General features: G+C 48.8%; 3 protein-coding genes, 1 long non-coding RNA gene and 1 other non-coding gene across 5 annotated transcripts; all 5 read right to left on the bottom strand.

Annotated features, from left to right (window-relative positions):
* Positions 1-842: 842 nt before the first annotated feature.
* Positions 843-10037, bottom strand: LOC139587236 (heterogeneous nuclear ribonucleoprotein U-like protein 2). Its single transcript, XM_071421306.1, is given in 10 exon segments — positions 843-1435; positions 1437-1471; positions 2314-2404; positions 3677-3816; positions 4580-4656; positions 5876-5996; positions 9044-9137; positions 9139-9285; positions 9287-9628; positions 9630-10037. Coding segments are annotated over 10 exon segments (1422 nt in total). The 5' UTR covers positions 9678-10037; the 3' UTR covers positions 843-1108.
* Positions 10038-10999: 962 nt separating this feature from the next.
* On the bottom strand, positions 11000-11190 carry LOC139587240 (U2 spliceosomal RNA). Its single transcript, XR_011678347.1, has one exon. It is a non-coding gene; the product is annotated as a U2 spliceosomal RNA (small nuclear RNA).
* Positions 11191-11839: 649 nt separating this feature from the next.
* Positions 11840-13144, bottom strand: TMEM223 (transmembrane protein 223). Its single transcript, XM_071421307.1, has 2 exons — positions 12834-13144; positions 11840-12459 (listed from the first exon to the last, which is right to left on the bottom strand). The coding sequence occupies exons 1-2, from the start codon at positions 13096-13098 to the stop codon at positions 12164-12166; spliced, it is 561 nt and encodes a 186-aa protein (XP_071277408.1). The 5' UTR covers positions 13099-13144; the 3' UTR covers positions 11840-12163.
* Positions 13145-13374: 230 nt separating this feature from the next.
* Positions 13375-18670, bottom strand: LOC139587238 (nuclear RNA export factor 1-like). Its single transcript, XM_071421308.1, has 6 exons — positions 18021-18670; positions 17842-17884; positions 16868-16940; positions 15736-15918; positions 13784-13844; positions 13375-13523 (listed from the first exon to the last, which is right to left on the bottom strand). Exons 1-6 carry the CDS (start codon positions 18132-18134, stop codon positions 13485-13487), a joined length of 513 nt encoding a protein of 170 aa, XP_071277409.1. The 5' UTR covers positions 18135-18670; the 3' UTR covers positions 13375-13484.
* A 468-nt stretch (positions 18671-19138) lies between these two features.
* On the bottom strand, positions 19139-22427 carry LOC139587239 (uncharacterized). The gene is made up of 4 exons (XR_011678346.1): positions 22183-22427; positions 21966-22021; positions 20922-21028; positions 19139-19333 (listed from the first exon to the last, which is right to left on the bottom strand). It is a non-coding gene; the product is annotated as an uncharacterized lncRNA (long non-coding RNA).
* Between the last annotated feature and the right edge of the window lie 141 nt (positions 22428-22568).

Here is a 22568-nt window from a genome sequence, read left to right as displayed (position 1 = left end):
TCGAAGTCCTGGGGGGGAAACATGGAGTGGGGTTTCTACCTGAACACATGGCATTCTGGTTGTTCTGGATTTTCCTGATTTTTCCTGGATTTTCTCTTTTCTTTCCTGATTTTTCTCCTTTTTTCCCTGATTTTTCTCTTTTCTCCCTGATTTTTCTCTTTTTTTTCCTGATTCTTCTCTTTTTTTCCCCCCGATTTTTCTCTTTTTTCCCCTGATTTTTCTCTTTTTTTCTCCCTGATTTTTCCCTTTTTTTTCCTGATTTTTCCCTTTTTTCCACTGATTTTTCTCTTTTTTCCCCCTGATTTTTCCTTTTTTTCCACTAATTTTTCTCTTTTTTTCCCCCTGATTTTTCTCTTTTTTCCACTGATTTTTCCCCTTTTTCCCTGATTTCCCCCAATTTTTCCCCTAATTTTTCTCCTTTTTTTTCCATTGTTTCCCTGTTTTTCCTCTAATTTTTTGCCATTTTATCTGATTTCTCTCCTATTTTCCCCTGATTTTTTCTCCTTTTTCTCTCCTAATTTTTCTGGGTTTTTTTTTTCCATTTTTCCCTTTTTTTTTTCCCCTAAGTTTTTGCCATTTTTCCTGATTTTTCTCCTTTTCCCCCTGATTTTTCCCCTTTCCCCCCCCCCCTAATTTTTCTGTATTTTTTCCATTTTTCCCTACTTTTTCCCTAATTTTTTCCCATTTTTCTTGATTTTTCTCCTTTTTTCCTGTTTTTTTTCCTATTTTTTCCTAATTTTTCTCATTTTTTTCTTGATTTTTCCCCTTTCCCCCCTGATTTTCCCCAATTTTTTACCCATTTGTTTTCTAATTTCTCCCCCATTTTTCCCCTAATTTTTCTCCCTTTTTTTCTCCCTGATTTTTCCCATTTTATTCCTCATTTCTCTCCTCTATTTTCCCCAATTTTTCTCCTTTTTTCCCCCCCTGTTTTTATCCTTATTTTCCCCTGATTATTCTCTTTATTTTTCCCTGATATTTCCCCTTTTTGTCCTAATTTTCCAGCTTCTTTTCCCCTAATTTCCCCCCCTTTTGCATCCTGATTTTTCCCTTTTTTTTTTTCCAGACTTTACCCGTTTTTTTCCTAATTTTTCCCATTAATTTCCCAATTTTATCCCATTTTATTCTTGATTTTTTCTCCTATTTTTTCCCAGATTTTTCCCCGTATTTTCCCCACGTTTTTTCCCTGATCTTCCCCCATTTTTCCCAGTTTTTTCCCTGATTTTCCCAGTTTTTTTCCTGATTTTCCCCATTTTTCAGGCTTTCCCCAGGTTCCTCCCCAGCAGTCTCCTGATTTTTCCCCATTTTTCCCCATTTTTCCCATTTTTCCCTGTTTTTTCCCCGTTTTTTCCCCTCTCACCGCGAAGCAGCCGATGACGTCGTTTTCTCCAAAACTTTCCCCAAATTCCTCAAATTTTCCATTTTCCACCTTCAGCCCCCCGCCCGTCGAAGCCGTAGGAAAATTCATCCTCCCCTGGAACGGGACAGAAAAAGGAGATTTTGGGCAAAAAAGGGGATTTTGGGGCAAAAAAGGGGATTTTGGGCAAAAAAGGGGATTTTGGGGCAAAAAAGGAGATTTTGGGCAAAAAAGGGGATTTTGAGGTAAAAAAGGGGATTTTGGGGCTGGATCGAGGGATTTGGGGCTGGAGTTGGGGGCTGGATTTTCGGGGTGGATTTGGGGTGGATTTTGGGGTGGATTTGGGCGGATTTGGGGCCGGATTTTGGGTTGGATTTTGGGGTGGATTTGGGGCCGGATTTTGGGTTGGATTTTGGGGTGGATTTGGGCGGATTTGGGGCTGGATTTTGGGGTGGATTTGGGGCCGGATTTTGGGGTGGATTTGAGCGATTTGGGGCTGGATTTTGGGTTGGATTTTGGGGTGGATTTGGGCGGATTTGGGGCCGGATTTTGGGGTGGATTTTGGGGTGAATCTGAGCGGATTTGGGGCTGGATTTTGGGGTGAATCTGAGCGGATTTGGGGCCGGATTTTGGGGTGAATTTGGGCGGATTTGGGTGGATTTTGGGGTGAATTTGAGCGGATTTGGGGGCCGGATTTTGGGGTGGATTTTGGGGGTGAATTTCAGCGGATTTGGGGCCGGATTTTGGGGTGAATTTGGGCGGATTTGGGGCCGGATTTTGGGGTGGATTTTGGGGTGAATCTGAGCGGATTTGGGGCCGGATTTTGGGGTGGATTTGGGGCCGGATTTTGGGGTGAATCTGAGCGGATTTGGGGGCCGGATTTTGGGGTGGATTTTGGGGTGAATCTGAGCAGATTTGGGGCCAGATTTTGGGGTGAATCTGAGCGGATTTGGGCTCACCCAGCTGGGAGTGGGAGAAGTCCACGGACCAGCCCACCCTGAGCAGCGGCACCTCCGAGCTGCCCTCCTTGCCCGGGAGGGTCTGAGACACCTGCGGGGGAAATTTGGGATTTGGGAGCAGGAAAACCTCGGAATGGGGACGGGAAAGGGAGAGAGCAGCAGCAGAAACCCCAGGAACTCCCACCAGAGCCAAAATCTGCTCAGAGAGGCAGCAAAAACCCCAAACAGGCACCCAAAGCCTCTCACACTGTGCCAAAATATCCCTGAACCCCCCTGGGAAACCCTGAACACTCCCAAAAATCCCCAAACTCACCCAAAATCCCCCTAAAACCACAAAGAAAAACATTTTTGCCCCATTTTAACCCTGTTTTTTTCCCCATTTTTGCCCTGGTTTTTCCCTGTTTGTTGCCATTTTTGCCCCGATTTTTTTCCCTGTTTTTTCCCCATTTCCTCCTGGTGTTTTTGCATTTCCCCCCATCATCCCCCATTTTCCCCCTCTTTTTCCCCCCCTTTTTTTTCTCCATTTTCCCTCCAATTTTTCTCATTTCCCCCCCTTTCCCCCCACCTCAGCCTGGAAGCAGACCCGTCCATTCCCCCCATTTTTTGCTGTTTTTTCCCTGTTTTTTGCTGTTTTTCCCCCATATTTTGATGCCCACCTTGGCCTGGAAGCAGACCCGTCCATTCCCCCCATTTTTTTACTGTTTTTTCCCCATTTTCCTCTTGTTTTGCCCCATATTTTCCTGCCCACCTTGGCCTGGAAGCAGACCCGTCCATTCCCCCCCATTTTTCCCCATTTTTTCCCCATTTTCCCCCATATTTCCATGCCCACCTTGGCCTGGAAGCAGACCCGTCCATTCCCCCCCTTTTTTGCTGGTTTTTCCCCATTTTTTGCTGTTTTTCCCCATTTTTGATGCCCACCTTGGCCTGGAAGCAGACCCATCCATTGCCCCCATTTTACCCCCATTTTCCCCCATTTTTCCCCCATTTCCATGCCCACCTTGGCCTGGAAGCAGACCCATCCATTGCCCCCATTTTACCCCCATTTTCCCCCATTTTTCCCCCATTTTCCATGCCCACCTTGGCCTGGAAGCAGACCCGTCCATTGCCCCCATTTTTTGCTGTTTTTTCCCCATTTTTCCCCATTTTTCCCCCATTTTTTCCCCTGCCCACCTTGGCCTGGAAGCAGACCCGTCCATTCTCCCCCCATTTTTTTGCTGTTTTTTCCCTGTTTTTTGCTGTTTTCCCCCATTTCCATGCCCACCTTGGCCTGGAAGCAGACCCATCCATTCCCCCCCATATTTTGCTGGTTTTTTCCCCATTTTACCCCCATTTTTCCCCATTTTTCCCCCATTTCCATGCCCACCTTGGCCTGGAAGCAGACGCGGCCCTGCCGGACCCCGTGGGTGCTGCGGGCCCCGGCCCAGAGCCCCGGGAAGCGCTCGTGGAACAGCGGCTGCCCCCCGTAACGGTCCCGGCTGGCCCGGAACTGCAGGTCCGACGTGTCTGGGGGGAAAGAACGGCAAAAATCTGTGAAATCCGGGCAAAAATCCTGAAATTCCGGCAGAAATCCGTGAAATCAGGGCAAAGATCCCGAAATTCCAGCAGAAATCCCGAAATTCCAGCTCAAATCCCAAAATTCTGGCAGAAATCGCGGCTCAAATCCCACAAATTGGGACAAAAATCCCAGGATTTATCCCAAAATCCCAGGATTTATCCCCAATATCCCAGAATTTATCCCAAAATCCCAGAATTTTTACCCAAATCCCAGAATTTATCTCCAAAATCCCAGAATTTATCCCCAAATCCCAGCTCAAATCCTTGAAAACAAGACAAAAATCCCAGAATTTATCACAAAATTCCAAAATTTATCCCAAATATCCCAGAATTCATCCCCAAAAATCCCAGAATTTCTCCCCAAAATCCCAGAATTTTTACCCAAAATCCTGGAATTTATCCCCAATATCCCGGAATTTATCCAAAAATCCCAGAATTTATCCCCAAAATCCCAGAATTTATCCCCAAAATCCCCGAATTGTTTCCTAAAATCCCAGAATTTATCCCAAAATCCCCAAACTGTTACCCAAAATCCCAGAGATTATCCCCAAAATCCCAGAATTTTTACCCCCAAAATCCCAGAATTTCTCCCCAAAATCCCAGAATTTTTACCCCAAAATCCCAGAATTTTTACCCAAAATCCCGGAATTTATCCCAAAATCCCCGAATTTCTCCCCAAATCCCCAAATCCCCCAATCCCCCCGTCCCTCACAGGTGTCCAGGATCACCCGGGCCTCGTCCTCCTCCCCCTCCGGGGGCTCCTCCTCGGGCGGCGGCGGCGACTTCGACCTGGGGGGGGAAATGGGAAATTTAGGGAAAAATCCCAAAAATCTGGGGTGGGAATGGCAAGTTTGGGGAAAAACCCAAAATTCTGGGGTGGGAATGGGCAAGTTTGGGGAAAAACCCAAAATTCTGGGGTGGGATGGTAAAATTTGGGGGAAAAACCCCAAAATTCTGGGGTGGGAATGGCAAATTTGGGGAAAAACCCAAAATTCTGGGGTGAGAATGGTAAAATTTGGGGGAAAAACCCAAAATTCTGGGGTGGGAATGGCAAAGTTTGGGAAATCCCAGATCCAGAGTGGGAATTTCTCTGGAAAATAAATCATAAAATAATTCAGAAAAAGATCAGGGGAAAATCAGAAGAAATTCCAAAAAAATTCCAAAAATATCGGAAAAAATTATGGAAAAAACCCAGAAAAAAAAGGCAGAAAAATTCTGAAAAAAACCCAGAAAAAAAAAATTTAAAAAATCAGAAAATAATTAGAAATAATTCCAAACAAATTGAAAAAAGAAACAGGAAAAAATCTGAACAAATTCTGAAAATTTTTGAGAAAAAATCCAGGAAAAAAAAATCAGAAACTAATTAGAAAGAATTCAAAAATTCGGCAGAAAATAATCAGAAAATATTCTGAAAATTCTAATGAAAATCAGAAAAAAAATAGAAAAAATTTTAAAAAATCAGAAAAAAATCAGAAAGAAATTCAAAAGAATTCAAAACAAATCAGATATATTCTGGATAAAAGTCAGGAAAAACAATCAGACAAAATTTAAAAAAAAATCAGGAAAGAGTCAGAAAACTTCTGGAAAAAATCGGAAAGAATCTGAACAATTCTGGAAAAAAAAAAAACAGAAAAAAAATCAGAAAAAATCTGAAAAAATCAGAAAAAGTCAGAAAAAAATCTGAAAAAAATCTGAAAAAAAATTAAAAAAAAAATCTGAAAAAAATTAGAAAAAATTCCAAAAAATTCTGAAAAAAAATCAGAAAAAATTCAAAAAAATTCAGAAAAAAATTCAAAAAAATTCTGAAAAAAATCAGAAAAAAATTCCAAAAAATTCCGGAAAAAATCAGAAAAAAAATTCCCAAAAATTCTGGAAAAAATCAGAAACAATCCCAGCTAATTCCCAGATGTCCCCAGTGCCCAGAATCCCCCCGAATCCCCCATAAATCCCCCATAAATGCCCCATAAATGCCCCCATAAATCCCCCATAAATCCCCCTTTTTCCCCACCGGCTGTTGTAGGCCTCCTCGCGGAACTCGTGCCAGGCCCGGCCGTGCTCGTCCTTCTCGTCCCGCAGCCGCTTCAGCCCCCGGCGCTCGGCCTCAGCCTTGGCCTTGGCCTCCTCCTCCCCTGGGGGCACGGAACGGGGGGGTTTGTACCAGAATAGCCAGGATTTACATGGGAAAAAATCCTGATTTTGTACCAGAATAGCCAGGATTTACATGGGAAAAAATCCTGATTTTGTACCAGAATAGCCAGGATTTACATGGGAAAAAAATCCTGATTTTGTACCAGAATAGCCAGGATTTACATGGGAAAAAATCCTGATTTTGTAACCAGAATAGCCAGGGTTTACATGGGAAAAAATCCTGATTTTGTACCAGAATATCGGGGCATTTGTATCAGAATATGGGGGATTTGTACCAAAATATTGGAGTTTATATGGGAACAAATTCCTGATTTTGTACCAAAATATGGGGAATTTGTACCAGAATATTGGGGGAATTTGTACCAGAATATCCGGGATTCACATGGAAAAAATTCCTGATTTTGTACCAAAATATCGGGGTTTATATGGGAACAAATTCCTGATTTTGTACCAAAATACCCAGGGGAATTTGTACCAGAATATCCGGGATTCACATGGGAAAAAATTCCTGATTTTGTACTAGAATATTGGGGGAATTTGTACCAAAATACTGGGGGAATTTGTACCAGAATATGGGGAATTTGTACCAAAATATCGGGGTTTATATGGGGAAAATTTCCTGATTTTGTACCAAAATATCCAGGATTTACATGGAACAAATTCCTGATTTTGTACCAGAACACCCGGGGTTTACATGGGAACACAAACACTGAGACCCAGTGAGGAATTCTGGCTTTTCCCGGGGAAAAATCGGAATTTATTTCCATTTTCTGGGGAAAAAAGGGTTAAAATTTGGATTTGTTTCCATTTTTCCAGGGATAAAAGGGTTAAAATTTGGATTTATTTCCATTTTTCCAGGGGATAAAAGGGTTAAATTTTGGATTTATTTCCTTTTTTTTTTGCCCTAAAAGTCCAATTAAAACTGAATCTTCCATGGAAATGCCAAAGGTTGAATGGATTCCTTTCCTTCAGAAGATCAAAGATTGGTTAAAATCCCAATTTTTTTCCTTTAAAGTAAATTAAAGCATTTTCCTAGGAAATTTCAGAATTTTAATGAATTTTCAACTATCAGAGTGACAAAAATTTGTTGAAATTTGGGGTTCTTTGCTTAAAAATCAAATTAAAGGGAAATATTCCATCAAAATCTTGGAGCTTGAATGGATTTTTCAGGTTTTGAAGGTTGAAATTTGGTTAAAATTCAGATGTTTTCCTTGAAAATCCACTAAATCAAAGCATTCCATGTGGATCTTGGATTTTCCCAGTTTTTTAGAGTGGTGAAAAATGCCTAAAATTCAGATTTTGTTCTTAAAATGAATAAGTTAAAAAATTCCAGAAATTCTTGGAGTTTGAATGAATTTTCCCATCTGGAATGGTTAAAAAAGCCACAAAAATGCTTAAAATCCTTTAAAAATGTAAAATTCCCTGGATTTTTCATGGAAAAAGGAAAAATTCTGGCTCAGAATCCATTGATTCACAGAAAACTGGAAAATCCCAATTAAAAATTAATAAATCCAACAAGAAAATCCATGAAAACACAAAAAAATCCCAATTTTCCCCTTGTTTGGCCAAAAAATTCCTGAAAATCCAAGGTTTAGAAAAATTCCCATGAAATCCAAGTTTTTGTATTTTTCCAATGTCCCAAAATGGAAATTTTCCAGCTGTAATCCCATAAAAATCAAAGTTTGGGACAAAACCAGGAATAATTCCACTTTAATCCCAATAAAATTCTGTTCCAGGTGATTCCAACCTCCAGAAATCTTCCCAGAATCAGAATTTCTCCATCAAAAATCAGGATTTTCCCTGAAAATGTCCAAATTTCCCCCTCAAAAATGCAGGTTTTGCTCTCAAAAATCACAATTTTTCTTTAAAAATCGAGATTTTCCCTCAGAAATCACAATTTTCCCCTCAAAAATCCCAAAATTTTTCCCAAACCCAGAGATTTCTCCTTAAAACAAATCCCCCAATTTTCCCAACACTTTGCCCCCAGATTATTTCTCCAAATTCCAAATTTTCTCCTCAAAACAGAGATTTTTTCCCTCAGAAACCCACAAAAATCCGGATTTTTCCCCCCCAAACCCCCACAAAAATCCACACGTTTTTCATTCCTAAACCGAATTTTCCCCTATCGCAAATTTCTCCCTTAAAAACCCGAATTTTCCCCAACTTTTCCCTCACAATTTTCCCCAAACCCAACTCAGAATTGCCCAATTCCAGGAATTCCATTGATTTCCCCTCAGCCGCGGTTTCACAAAAATCTCTTTGAATTCGAATTTTTCCCGCTTTTTTCCCCCCTCAAATCCCGATTTTCCCTGTGGGGAATTTGGAGATTTTATCGCGATTTTATCGCGATTTTATCTCGACTTCATCCCGGGTTTATCGCGAACTTTATCCCCCAAAAATCCGGGGATGGGACCAAAATCGGGATTTTGAGGGCAAAACGGGAATTTTGTGAGGGGTCCATCCCGAGACTCGGGGCCTTTCCCGGTTTGCTCCCGGTTTTCCGGATTTTTTTTTCCCGGTTTTTGGGATTTTTCCCGAGCATCCCAAGGTTCTTTTCCGGTCCCGGTTCCCTCACAAAGATCCGAGGGTTCTTTCCCCAATTTTTCGGATCCCTCCGAGGATTTCGGGGTTCTTTTCCCGGTTCTGGGGTTCTATTCCCGGTTCCCCTCCCGTCCCCGGTTCTGAGGGTTCCTTTCCCGGTTCTCTCACAAGGATCTCGGGGTTCTTTTCCCGGTTCCCCTCCCGCTCCCGGTTCTGGTGGTTCCTTTCCCGGTTCCCCTCCCGCAGATCTCGGGGTTCTTTTCCCGGTTCTGGGGATCTCGTTCCCGATTTCCGAGTTTCCTTTCCCGGTCCCCTCACGAGGATCTCGGGGTTCTTTTGCCAGTTCTGGGTCCCATTCCCTGTTCCGAGGGTTCCTTTCCCGATCCCTCACGAGAACCTCGGGGTTCTTTTCCCGTTCTGGGGATCCCGGCTCCCGGTGGTTCCTTTCCCGTTCCCCCCCGGTCCCGTCTCTCCCCCATTCGCTCACCCGCCGCCGCCTCCTCCTCCTTGGCCTCAGCCGCGGCCGCTTCATCCCCGCTGGGCGCCTCCTCCGGCGGCCGCTCGGCCCCGTTCACAGCCGCCGCCGCCGCCGCCTCCGCCTCCCTCGGCCGCCTCAGCCTCGACCGCGGCCGCCGCTCCCTCCTCCTGCGGCGGCTGCGGCGGCTCCGACCCCGCGGGCTCGGCCGGGGCCGCCTCCTCTTCCTCCTCCTCCTCCTCCTCCTCCTCCCCGGGGGGCCGGGCTGGGCCGGGCCGCCTCGGGGGCCGCGGCGGCCGCTTCGTCCTCATCGGCGAGCAGCGCTTCCTCGTCCTCCTCCTCCTCCTCTTCCTCCTCCTCCTCCTCTTCCTCCTCCTCCTCCTCCTCCTCCTCATCCCCTCCGTGGGGCCGCCCGCCTGGGCCTCCCGCCGGCCCCCGCTTCCCCTGCGCAGCTCGAGGCGGCCGCGGCCGGGCCTCCCCCCGGCCGCCGCCGCCGCCGCCTTCCTCGGGCCCCGCCGCCAGCATCTCGGCGTCCAGGGCCTCCTGCAGCCGCTGCGCCAGCTCCACCTTCAGCCCGCGGGCGTCCAGGCCGCGCCGGGCCCAGCTCGGCCCGCAGCTCGGTCACCTTCAGCCGCTTCACGTCCATGGCGGGGCCGGTGTGTGGGGAAGGGGGGGGGGGAAGGGGCCGCGGGGCGGGGGGGGGGAAGGGAAGCGGAAGCGCGGGCGCGCTGAGGCGGGCGGCGCCGAGGCCGGAGCGCGAGGCCGGGCCGGGCCTGAGGCCGCGGGGCGGGGACTGAGGGAGGGAAGGGGCGGAAGGAAGGGGGCGGAGAAGGGACGGGAGAGGGGTGGGGGGGGGGAGAAGGGGAGAAGCGAGCGAGAGCGCGAGGCGGGGCCGCCGCCGCTGGCGCGGGGAGGGGGGCGGCCGGAGCGCGGAGCGATCGGCCGGGCCCGTCCCGCTCCCCGCCGCCGCCGCCGCCTCAGCCGTCGCCTGCGCCGCCGCCGCCCCTCAGCCGCGCCCCCCCGCGCGCCGCGCGCCGCCCCCTTCCGCGCATGCGCCGCGCCTGCGCGCCGCACCCAAACCCCGCCCGCGCCGCATCACCGCGCAGGCGCGGCGCATTGCGCGGGGCCCGGCTGCTGGCGCCGCGCGCAGGCGCCTGTCACCGCTGTTCTCCCCCCCCGTTTCCCCCTCAGCCCCACCTACGTGCGCAACGGTCGCTGCGAGTGTGGCGGCGGCTCCGCCGCTTCCCCTCCTTCCTTCCCTCCCCGCGCGCGGCCCGCGCCAGCCGCTCGGATTTTCTGATTGGCCCCGGCCGCGCTGTTCTGCCCGGCGACGGCGAAAAGTCGCGCTCCGATTGGCGGATGGGGGTGAAGGGGAGGCCCTCTCCTCACGCGCAGTTTCCCGCCCCGCCGCGCCGCCGCCATTTTGTTTCGGTGGATGAAGGGGGGAGAGCGCGCGGTGCGCTGGTGGGGGTGGGAGGGAGGAAAGGGTTAAAAATGTGTAAAATACAGAAAATAGACGAGATTTGTTCAGTTTGAAATTGGGAGCGCCGCGTAAGAAGCGCAGAGACGGAGACCGGGCCGCCTTCCCCTCAGGAAACCCGCGTAGTCCCCCCCTTGCTGTTCCTACCTCCCCCTACGGATTCATTCAATAAAACACTTCAAATCTCCTTTAACACACTTTAAACATTATAAATGTTTATTATTACCCCACACAAAACTCCAATTTTACGCTGGAAGTGGCGACATGAGGGAGTTTAACCTCAGGAAGCAGCGCGAGGAACGAGCCGCCATTTTGCGGCGCGCTGCGAGGGGACGCGAGGGCGGCGAGTTCAGACTCTTCATGAAATCCTGCGGGGCCATTTTGGTACGGAACTGAGCGAAATCCGGCTAATGAACCCCGATGATAATTTAGAAATTAAATATCTTATATTATTTAATTCTATCTTTCACCATTCAGACGTCCCCGGTATGGGGTGCACCGTTCCCGGAGGCACTGCAATACCGGGACGATACGCGGAGCGGAGGGAGCAAGCTCCGGGTCCAACTCCCGAGCCCAAAAATCCGTTTAATATAAAGTCCTCTCATCGAGGACGTATCAGATATTAAACTGATAAGAACAGATACTACACTTGATCTTAGCCAAAAGGCCGAGAAGCGATACCGGCCCAGCGCCCCAGCGCCGCTCCCGGCCCCGCCCGGCCCGCCCGCACCTCACGGCCGCCCCCGCGCCGCGCTCGCTGCCTTCACCTCCCGTTCCCGGCCTCTTTTCCCAGCTCATCCCGCACTTTCCTCTCGCGTCCCGCAAGATCAGACCCCCAAAAACTCCGAAATTCTCCCCCAAAAAATCATCCCAGCATGCCGTTCGCCCGTGGCGGCTCCTTAATCTGCATAACACCGCCTCCTTATGCAAACCGATCTATTATAACCCCGCCCATTGCCTTTTCCCCGCCTCGCAACGCGATTGGCCGACTGCGCCTCTTTATTTGCATTCTCCCCGCCCCTTTACCATTTACGGTTTGATTAGCATAACCGCGCCCTTACCGCGCAAGCCCCGCCCCTCCATGATAATATGTTAATTATCCGGCTGCTCATTTGCATTCGCGCTGCCCCGCCCTCGCCGTTGTCCCCATTGGGGTCCCACCTTCCCCACCACGGAGCCGGGGGACCCCCAAAATAACCCCAAAAACCCCAAATTGGCCCCTCGTGACCCCAAATTCCCCCCCAGGACAGGTGAGACCCCAAATCCCCCCCTCCAAAACGATGGTCCCAGGGTTTGCGGGGTGACACAAAGTGACAAAAGTGACAAAATCCTGGTGGGGACCCCCAAAAATCCCCTCCTCAGAGAGAGGGGGGGTCCCCAATTTATTTTGGGGATCACAGGGGACAATTTGTGACAGTTTGGGACAGTTTGGGACAGGCTGGGACAACGGCGCTGTCCCCACGGCCGTGCTGTAGGGGGGTGGGAGGGAACACCGGGGGACCACAGGTGACCACAGGTGACAGCAGGTGACGTCAGGTGACACTGGGTGACAGGAGGTGCCACCACCACATGTCCTCCCCATGTCCCCGTTGTCCCGGTGTCCCCCCAGGGTCCCCTCCATGTCCCGGTGTCCCCCCGGTGTCCCAGTGTCCCTAGAGCTTCCTGGCCGCCCCCACGGTGACATCGAAGAGCCGCGGTTCCCGGAGGTTTCCCCGTTTGTCCATCAGGAAGAAGAACGGGCGGCCCCGGACCCGGATGGGCACCGCGGCCGCGGCCTCGCTCCGGTGGGCGGCGCCGCTCACGTCCCGGAGCGGCACCGTCAGCGTCCGGTGCCCGATGCCGAGCGGCCCCGGGGTCCCGATGGTCACGGCGGCCCCGCCCCGCAGCAGCGTCAGCCGCGCCACCGAGCGCAGCGGCAGCAGCCAGCCCGCGGCCACCGTCAGCGAGCCTGGGCACCGGAGAGACCGGGGAAACCGTGGGCATGGCAACGGGGGAACCGACCCCGCCCGTGAGAGCCCTGGTGTCCTCCCCCCGTACCCGGTGCGACCCCGGTTCACTCCCCTGAGCCCCGGTGTGAGCCCCGGTCCCCTCCGCCGAGCCCAATTTAGTCCCGGTGCCCTTCCCCGAGCCCGGTTCAGTCCCGGTTCCCCCCGCCCCAATCCCGGTTCAGTCCCGGTTTCCCCCGCTTCCATCTCAGTCCCGGCCCCCCACATCCGGTGACAGCCCTGGTGCCCTTCCCCTGCCCCGGGTGTGACCCTGGAGTGACCCCTGTGTGTCCCCGGTCCCTCTCCCGGTTCCCCCCCGGTCCCGCTCCCTCGATACCGACGGTGAGGCAGGACGCCGTGAACCCAAAGCGCCATTTGTTGTCGCGGGGGCGCAGCGGGTCATCGGCACCGGCACCGGTAGCGGGAGCGGGCACCGGGCGCAGCGCGGTGAAGGCGAAGTGCGCCAGGTAGGCCCAGAAGAGGCCCTGGCTGGCGCAGAAGAGCCCCACGAGGCGGAAGAAGCGGCCACGGTCGTGCTCGTACAGAACCACGTCCCGCGCCGCCGCCGCCGCCGCCACCTCCAGCGCCGCCCGCGCCGCCATGCCGGGCGGCCGCCGGTACTTCCGGGGCACGCAGAGCGGCACTTCCGGGGCACGCAGCGCATCAGCCAATCGGATGCGGCGAGAGAGGAGTTGCAGCCAATCAGATTGCACGTAGCGGCTCAGCCAATGGGCTGTGGCGCTAATTCCGAATCAACCAATCAGATTCCGCCTCACCCTCGCCGCCATCTTTTTTGCTGTCGCGTTCCCGCCCTGCCCTTATCGCCCCCCCCCCCTTAAAGGCGCCGCGGGCAATAATTAATAATCAGCAATTAATAATTAATTAATCAATAATCAATAATCGATCGGTTTATTTACAAAACTCGGGGGCATCGAAAGGACTCGAACACGGGACCGGGGCCCGGGGAGGGGGCGGGGAGCTCCAACGTTCACTTGAGAAAAGCGACTTCCGGAATCTTCCCTTCCAGCTGGGGCGGGAATAACGGGAAAAAAATGGGAAAATGGGGTGAAAACCAGGAAAAACGGGAAATAACGGGGAAATAAAGGGAAAAAATGGGGTGAGAACGGGGAAAAATGGGAAAATAACAGGAAATAACAGGAAAAAGTGGGTGAGAATGGGGAAATAACACGAAATAATGGGGTGAGAACGGGAAAGAATGGGGAATAACAGGAAAATAACAGGGAAAATAAAGGGGAAAAATGGGGGTAATAATGGGGAAAAGCTGACCTTGAGCTGGGTGAAGACCTGGCCGGCCTGGCCGTAATCCCAGTCGTTGTCCTGGAGGCACCTGAGAAACACCAGGCGGATTTTGGGGTTACTTTAGGATTTTTTTAGAGGGATTTTTGGGGTTTTTTCTGAGGGATTTTCAGGCTTATTCAGGGGGATTCTTGGGGAGATTCCTCAGATTTTTTGGAGGGATTTTTAGGGAATTTTTAAGGATTTTTGGGTGTTCCTTGAGCCATTTTTGAAGGGAATTTTGAGCCATTTTCAGGGGAATTTTTGAGTGATTTTGAAGGGATTTTCGAGCCATTTTCAGGGGGATTTTTAGGGCCATTTTTGAAGGGAATTTTGAGCCATTTTCAGGGGGATTTTTAGGGCCATTTTTGAAGGGAATTTTGAGCCATTTTCAGGGGGATTTTTAGGGCCATTTTTGAAGGGAATTTTGAGCCACCTTTGAGCTGTTTTTGAAGGGAATGTGGAGCAATTTTTGGGCCACTTTTGGAGTGATTTTTGAGCAAATTTCTGAAGGGATTTTTGAGCCATTTTCAGGAGGATTTTTGAGCCATTTTTGAAGGGAATTTTGAGCCATTTTTGAAGGGAATTTTGAGCAAATTTCTGAAGGGATTTTCGAGTCATTTTCAGGGGGATTTTCGAGCCATTTTTGAAGGGATTTTCGAGCCATTTTCAGGGGGATTTTTGGGCCATTTTTGAAGGGATTTTTGATCGATTTTTGAAGGGATTTTTGAGTGATTTTTGAAGGCATTTTTGGACCATTTTCAGGGTGTTTCAGGGTCATTTTTTTTGGTTTTTTGGGGCGAATTCCATGTGTTTCAGACTCACTTCTGGGACCACTCGAGGTTCATGCCCGACTGCATGGCGAAGGCCGCCAGCATCTCCTGCTGCTCGGGGGGATTTTTACACGATTTTTAGGGGATTTTTGAGCCATTTTAGAAAGGAATTTTGAGCCATTTTGGGAGCAATTTTTGAGTGAATTTCATGGGGATTTTTGAGTGATTTTTGAAGGATTTTTGAGGCATTTTTAAAGGGAATTTTGAGCCATTTTCAGGGGAATTTTTGAGTGATTTTTGAAGGGATTTTTGAGTGAATTTCATGGGGATTTTTGAGCCATTTTTGGAAGGGATTTTCGAGCCATTTTTGAAGGGATATTTGAGTCATCTTCAGGGGGATTTTTGAGCCATTTTTTGAGGGATTTTTGAGCCATTTTGAAAGGGATTTTTGAGCCATTTTTGGAGCAATTTTTGAAGGGATTTTGGGATCGATTTTTGAAGGGATTTTTGAGCCATTTTCAGGGGACTTTTTGAGTGATTTTTGAAGGGATTTTTGATCGATTTTTGAGGGAAATTTTGAGCAACTTTTGAAGGGATTTTCGGACCATTTTCAGGGTGTTCCAGGGTCATTTTTTTTTGGTTTTTTGGGGCGAATCTCGTGTGTTTCGGACTCACTTCTGGGACCACTCGAGGTTCATGCCCGACTGCATGGCGAAGGCCGCCAGCATCTCCTGCTGCTCGGGGGGATTTTTACACGATTTTTAGGGGATTTTTGAGCCATTTTAGAAAGGAATTTTGAGCCATTTTTGGAGCAATTTTTGACTGAATTTCATGGGGAATTTTGAGCCATTTTTGAAGGGATTTTTGAGGCATTTTTAGAAGGGATTTTCGAGCCATTTTTGAAGGGATTTTCGAGCCATTTTTGGAGCAATTTTTGAATGAGTTTTGAAGGGATTTTTTATCGATTTTGGAAGGGATTTTTGAGCCATTTTTGGAGTGATTTTTGAGCAACTTCTGAAGGGATTTTCGAGTCATTTTCAGGGGGATTTTTGGGCCATTTTTGAAGGGATTTTTGAGTGATTTTTGAAGGCATTTTCGGACCATTTTCAGGGTGTTTCAGGGTCATTTTTTTTGGTTTTTTGGGGCGAATTTCGTGTATTTTGTACTCACTTCTGGGACCACTCGAGGTTCATGCCCGACTGCATGGCGAAGGCCGCCAGCATCTCCTGCTGCTCGGCCGTCAGGGTGGGCACGGGGCTGGAGGAGGGCGTGGGGGCGGGCAGGGCGAAGGCTTTGCGCAGCTCCTCGGGGCTGGCCCCGCGCACGAACAGCTCGTCGTTCACGATGCACAGCCTGGGCAACGCGGGTTGGAGGGGAAATAAAACACCCCCGGGATTCCAGGGGAAAATGTGGGGTTTGGGGAGAAAAAAAATGGGGGTTTGGGGAAGGAAAAATGGGGGTTTGGGAGGGGGGAAATGGGGGATTTAAGGGGAAAAAATGGGGGAGAAAAATGGGGGTTTGGGAGGGGGGAAATTGGGGATTTAAGGGGGAAAATTGGGGGAGAAAAATGGGGGTTTGGGAGGGGGGGAAATGGGGGATTTAAGGGGAAAAATTGGGGGAGAAAAATGGGGGTTTGGGAGGGGGGAAATTGGGGATTTAAGGGGAAAAAATGGGGGAGAAAAATGGGGGTTTGGGAGGGGGGAAATTGGGAATTTAAGGGGAAAAATTGGGGGAGAAAAATGGGGGTTGGGGGGAAAATTGGGGATTTAGGGGAAAAATTGGGGATTTGAGGGGGAAAAAGTGGGGTTTGGGGGAAAGAAAATTGGGGTTTGGGGAAAAAGAAAGGGATTGGGGGAAATCAGGATTCGAGGGGAAAAATTGGGGTTTGGGAGGGGAAAAATGAGATTTAGAGGAAAGAAATGGGGTTTGGGGAAGGAAAAATGGGGGTTTGGGGGGAAAATGGGGATTTTGGGGAAAAATCGGAGTTTGGGGGAAAAAAATCAGGATTTAAGGGGAAAAATGAGGTTTTCAGGGAAAAATTTGGGGTTGGGGGGGAAACATGGGGTTTAGGGGAGAGAAATGGGGATTTAGGGGAGAGAAATGAGGATTTGAGGAGGGGAAATCAGGATTCGGAAGGGGGCAGAAATTGGGGATTGCATGGAGAAAACAGAGGATTCAGGGGAGAAAAAACAGGGGGTTTAGGGTAAGACCAGGGGGTTTAGGGTAAAACCAGGGGGTTTAGGGTAAATCCAGGGGGTTTAGGGGGTTTTTAGGCCCCGGCCCAGGGGGTTGAGGCTCTGACCCGCTGTTCCCGGCCGGCACCGCGATGAACATCCGTGTGAAGGCCCGAACAGAGTCCCGGGACTTCCCATCCACTGCAGGCACAGAGAGCAGGTGAGGAAATGGGGGAAAATGGGGGGAAAAATGGGCAAAAAAATGGGAAAGAAATGGGAAAGAAATGGGAAAGAAATGGGGGAAAAATGGGCAAAAAAATGGGAAAGAATTGGGAAAGAAATGGGAAAGAAATGGGAAAGAAATGGGGGAAAAATGGGGCAAAAAAATGGGAAAGAAATGGGAAAGAAATGGGGGAAAAATGGGCAAAAAAATGGGAAAGAAATGGGAAAGAAATGGGGGAAAATGGGCAAAAAAATGGGAAAGAAATGGGGGAAAATGGGCAAAAAAATGGGAAAGAAATGGGGGAAAAATGGGGCAAAAAAATGGGGGAAAAAAATGGGAAAGAAATGGGGGGAAAATGGGGGAAAAATGGGAGAGGGGATAAGGAAAATGTGCGGAGAAAAATGGGGGGGGGGGAAGGGGGAAAAAAGGAGAAAAAAAAAATTGGGGGAATAAAGAAAATGGGGGGGGAAAAGGAGAAAAAAGACAAAAAAAAAAAGAGAAAAAATAGGGAAAAATAGGGAAAATGAGGGAAAAATAGAGAAAAGGAGGGGAAAAGAGGAAAACAAGGAAAAAATAGGGAAAAAGGAGAAAAAAGAGGGGAAAGGAGGAAAAGGGAAAAAAAAGGAAGAAAAAGGAAGGAAAAAGGAAGAAACAGGAGGAAAATAGGAAAAAAGGATAGAAAAAGAGGGAAAAAAGGAGGGAAAAAGAGGGAAAGGAGGGAAAAAGGAAAATAAAAAGGATAAAAAAAAAAGAGGAAAAAGAATAGGAAGAAAGGGAGAAAAATGAGGGGAAAAGGGAAAAATAGGAAAAAAGGGGGAAGAAATAGGAAAAGAATGGAGAAAACAGAGAGGAAAAAAGGAAACTGCAAGGGGCACTGACCTTCCTTGAAGATGCCGTGGACGGTGAAGCAGAGCAGCGTGTTCTGGAACACAGGGGGGGTCAGGGGGGCCCAGGGCGGCCAGAATTCCCAGGAATTGCCAGGAATTGCCAGGAATTGCCGGGAATTGCCAGGAATTGCCAGGAATTGCCGGGAATTGCCGGGTCTGGGCCCCCCTCACCGTCTGGGCACAAATGTCCACCACGAAGGAGTTGACGTCGTGCTGGGTCTTGGGCAGCTCGTTCAGAAACGCCACCACGTTCAGCCGGGTGTGCTTGAGCAGCTTGAAGCGCATGGCTGCCCGGGGAGAGGGGGAATATCAGAATGGTGGAAAAAGTCACAGCGAGGATACCTTAAAACTGCCCCAAAATCCCCACAAAAATATCCTAAAACTGCCCCAAAAATCCCCACAAAAATATCCTAAAACTGCCCCAAAAATCCCCACAAAAATCGCCCCAAAGAAAAACTAAAACTGCCCCAAAAATCCCCAGAAAAATCGCCCCAAAAAACCTCCTAAAACCGCCCCAAAATCCCCAGAAAGATCACCCCAAAAATACCCTAAAACTGCCCCAAAAATCCCCACAAAAACCGCCCCAAAAAACCCTAAAATCGCCCCAAAAATCCCCACAAAAATCGCCCCAAAAATATCCTAAAACTCCTCAAAAACCCCCGCAAAAATCGCCCCAAAAAACCTCCTAAAACTGCCCCAAAAAATCCCCACAAAAATCACCTCAGAGAAAAACTAAAACCACCCCAAAATCCCCACAAAAATCGCCCCAAAAATACCCTAAAACTGCCCCAAAAATCCCCACAAAAATCGCCCCAAAAAACCTCCTAAACCCCCCCCCAAAAATCCCCAAAAAAATCGTCCCAAAGAAAAACTAAAATCACCCAAAAAATCCTCCTAAAACCCCCCCAAAATTGTCCCAAAAATATCCTAAAACTCCTCAAAAACCCCCGCAAAAATGCCCCCAAAAATCCCCTGAAACAGCGCCAAAAATCCCCAGAAAAACACAAAAAATCCCCTTAAAGGCCCCAAAAATCCCCCTAAAACCCATCCAAAACCACCTCAAACAAAGCCCTAAAACTCCCACAAAAATCCCCAGGAAAACACCAAAAACTCCCCTCAAAATCTGCCCCAAAAATCACCCCCAAAATAACACCAAAATCACCCCAAAAATCCTCCTAAAACCCCCTAAAATCCCCAAAAAATCCCTCTAAACCCCCCCCAAATCTCCCTAAATCCCATCCAGAATCCTCCTAAAACCCCCCAAAAATGCTCCTAAAAAAAAAGACAAAAACCCCTCAAAATCTGCCCAAAAAAACCCCTCGAAACTAATGTAAAAAACCCTTCAAAATTCCCCAAATGTTCTCAAAAAAAAACCCCAAAAAACCCAAAACCTCCCCAAAAAAAGCCCCAAATTTGCCCAAACCCCCCCAGCCTTCAGCTTCTTCACGTTCCTGCTGTCCTTGAAATACTCGTTCAGGCTGTTCCTGGAATGCAGAATTAATGGGGAATTCATGGGGAATTAATGGGGTTTTAATTGGGAATTAATGGGAATTAATGGGAATTAATGGGGTTTTAATTGGGAAATAATGGGATATTATTGGGGAAATAATGGGGAATTAATGGGGTTTTAATTGGGAATTAATGGGAATTAATTGGGAATTAATGGGGTTTTAATGGGGAATTAAGGGGATTTTATTGGGGAAATAATGGGGGAAAATTGGGGTTTTAATTGGGAATTAATTGGGAATTAATGGGGAATTAATGGGGAATTAATGGGGTTTTAATTGGGAATTAATGGGGAATTAATTGGGAATTAATGGGGAATTAAGTGGGAATTAATGGAGAATTAATGGGGTTTTAATTGGGAATTAATGGGGAATTAATTGGGAATTAATGGGGAATTAATGTGGAATTAATGGGGTTTTAATTGGGAAATAATGGGATATTATTGGGGAAATAATGGGGGAAAATTGGGCTTTGAATTGGGAATTCAAAGGGAATTAATGAAGAAATAATGGAATTGTAATGGGGCTTTAATGGGGAAATAATGGGGAATTAATGGGATTTTAATTGGGAATTAATGGAGTTTTCATAGGGAAATAATGGGGATTTAATTGGGAATTAATGGGATTTTAATGGGGAATTATGGGGGTGGTTTTGGTGTTTTGGGGTGTTTCTGGGGTGGGTTTGGGGCTGTTTGTGGTGGTTTTGGAGGATTTTTGGGCTGGTGTTGGCTGGGTTTGGGGTGGTTTGGGCTGGTTTTGGTATTTTGGGGTATTCTGGGGTATTTTGGGGTATTCTGGGGTATTTTGGGGTGGTTTTGGGTTATTTTGGGGTACCTGGGTGGGTGTGGGGGCCGTAGGGGATGCTCAGGGCTGCTCTGGGGGTGTTTTGTGGGGTATTTTTGGTGTTTCTGGGCTGATTTTGGGCTGGTTTTTGGTGATTTTTGAGCCGGTTTTGGCTGGTTTTGCTATTTTGGGGTATTTTGGGGTGGTTCTGGGTTATTTTGGGGTATTTTGGGTACAGCTCAGGGCTGTTCTGGGGGTGTTTTGTGGGGTATTTCTGGTGTTTCTGGGCTGATTTTGGGCGGGTTTTTGGTGATTTTTGAGCCGTTTTTGGGCTGTTTTTGCTATTCTGGGGTATTTTGGGTATTTTGGGGTGATTTGGGGTATTTTTGGGGTGTTTTTTGGGCTGTTTTTGGGGTGTTTTGGGCACCTGGGATGTGTGGGGGCCGTAGGGGATGCTCAGGGCTGTTCTGGGGTGGTTTTGTGGGGTATTTCTGGTGTTTCTGGCTGATTTTGGGCTGGTTTTGGTGATTTTTGAGCTGGTTTTGCTATTCTGGGGTATTTTGAGGTGTTTTGGGCTGTTTTTGGGGTGTTTTTGGGGTGTTTTGGGCACCTGGGTGGGTGTGGGGGCCATAGGGGATGCTCAGGGCTGTTCTGGGGGTGTTTTTGCTGTTTCTGGGTGGGTTTTTGGTGATTTTTGAGCCGTTTTGGGGCTGTTTTTGCTATTCTGGGATATTCTGGGCTATTTTGGGGTGATTTTGGGGTGTTTTTGGGGTGTTTTGGGCACCTGGGGGGCGTGTGGGGCCGTAGGGGATGCTCAGGGAGCAGCAGGCGCCGTCGTGGTAGGCGTCCAAGAGCCCCTGGCGGTCGCTGGAGTCGTACACGGAGTAATACCTGGGGAAAATGGGGAAAAAACAGGGAAAAACGGCAAATTTGGGCAAAAAGGGGAACAAATGGGAATTCTGGGACAAAAAAACGGGGAATTGGGGGGGCGGGAATGGGAATTTTGGGTAAAAATGGGGGGAAAATGGGGAAAAATGGAATTACGGGGGGAAAATGGGGGATTTGGGGAAAAATGGGAATTATGGGGAAAATGGGAATTACAGGGGAAAAAGGGGGATTTGTGGGGGGGAAATGGAAATTTTGGGGAAAAAGGGGAAAAAATGGGATTTTGGAGGAAAATGGGAATTTGGGGGAAAAAGGGAATTTGGCAGGGGAAAGATGGGAATTTTGGGAGAAAACAGAATAAAAATGGGAATTAGGAGGAAATGGGGGGAAATGGGAATTTTGGGGAGAAAAGGGGAAAAATAGGATGTGGGGAGAAAATATGGGATTTCGGGGAGGAAGGGGAATTTAGGGGGTAAAAAATGGGGTTTGGGGTGAGGGAAATGGGAATTTGGGGGAAAAAAGGGATTTTTTTGGGGGAAAATGGGGTTTGGGAGGGGCTTTTTTTGAGATATTTTGGGGTTTTTTGGGAGGGGGGATTGGAGGATTTTTGGGAGGGGTTTTGAGGAGATTTTGGGGATTTTTGGGATGGGGGATTGGGGGATTTTTGGAAAGGGTTTTGAGGTGATTTTGGGGTTTTTTGGGAGGGGTTTTGAGGAGATTTTGGGGATTTTTGGGATGAGGGATTGGGGGATTTTTGGGAGGGGTTTTGAGGTGATTTTGGGGTTTTTTGGGATGGGGGATTGGGGGATTTTTGGGAGGGGTTTTGAGGTGATTTTGGGGATTTTTGGGATGGGGATTGGGGATTTTGAGGTGATTTTGGGGTTTTTTGGGAGGGGTTTTGAGGTGATTTTGGGGTGTTTTTGGGGTTTTTTTGGGCACTCACTGCTGGAGGAACCGCAGCACCAAAGCCTTGAGGTCGTCGGAGCCGAAGTAGCTGCCCTGAAAACGGTGGGGGGGGGGACACAGTGAGACCCAAAAATGGGGGAAAAGACCCCAAAAATGGGGGAAAAGACCCCGAAAATGGGGGAAAAGACCCCGAAAATGGGGGAAAAGACCCCAAAAAAGGGGAAATCCCCCATAAAAAGGGGGGGGGGTCCCACCTTGCAGGGGGGCAGCGTCGTGGGGGCCTCGACGTCGAAGGCGATGGGGGGGGGGGAGCTCGTGGCCGTCCTGGGGGGGCACGGGGGGGGTTGGGGGAGGGGGCGGCCACGGGACCCCCCCAGGAAATGCCTGGGGGAGCTCCTGGACCCCCCCCCCAAGGGCAGAGAAACCCCAAAAATCCCCCCCGGAATGGGCCAGAAACAGCCGGGAATATTGGGGGGAAAGAGCCCCCAAATCCTCCCAGAGACCACCCCCAAAATCCCCCCAAAATTCCCACAAAATCCCCCAAAATCCCCCAAAATCCCCCCCCGGAATGGGCCAGAAACACCCGGGAACACTGGGGGGAAAGAGCCCCCCTAGAAAAGGGGGTCCCAGAGACCCCAAA

Source organism: Agelaius tricolor, unplaced genomic scaffold, assembly GCF_023055355.1.
Source record: "Agelaius tricolor isolate 1412-34295 unplaced genomic scaffold, bAgeTri1.0.p SCAF_212, whole genome shotgun sequence".
Taxonomy (NCBI): Eukaryota; Metazoa; Chordata; class Aves; order Passeriformes; family Icteridae; genus Agelaius; species Agelaius tricolor.
This window is presented reverse-complemented; position numbering and strand designations above follow the sequence as displayed.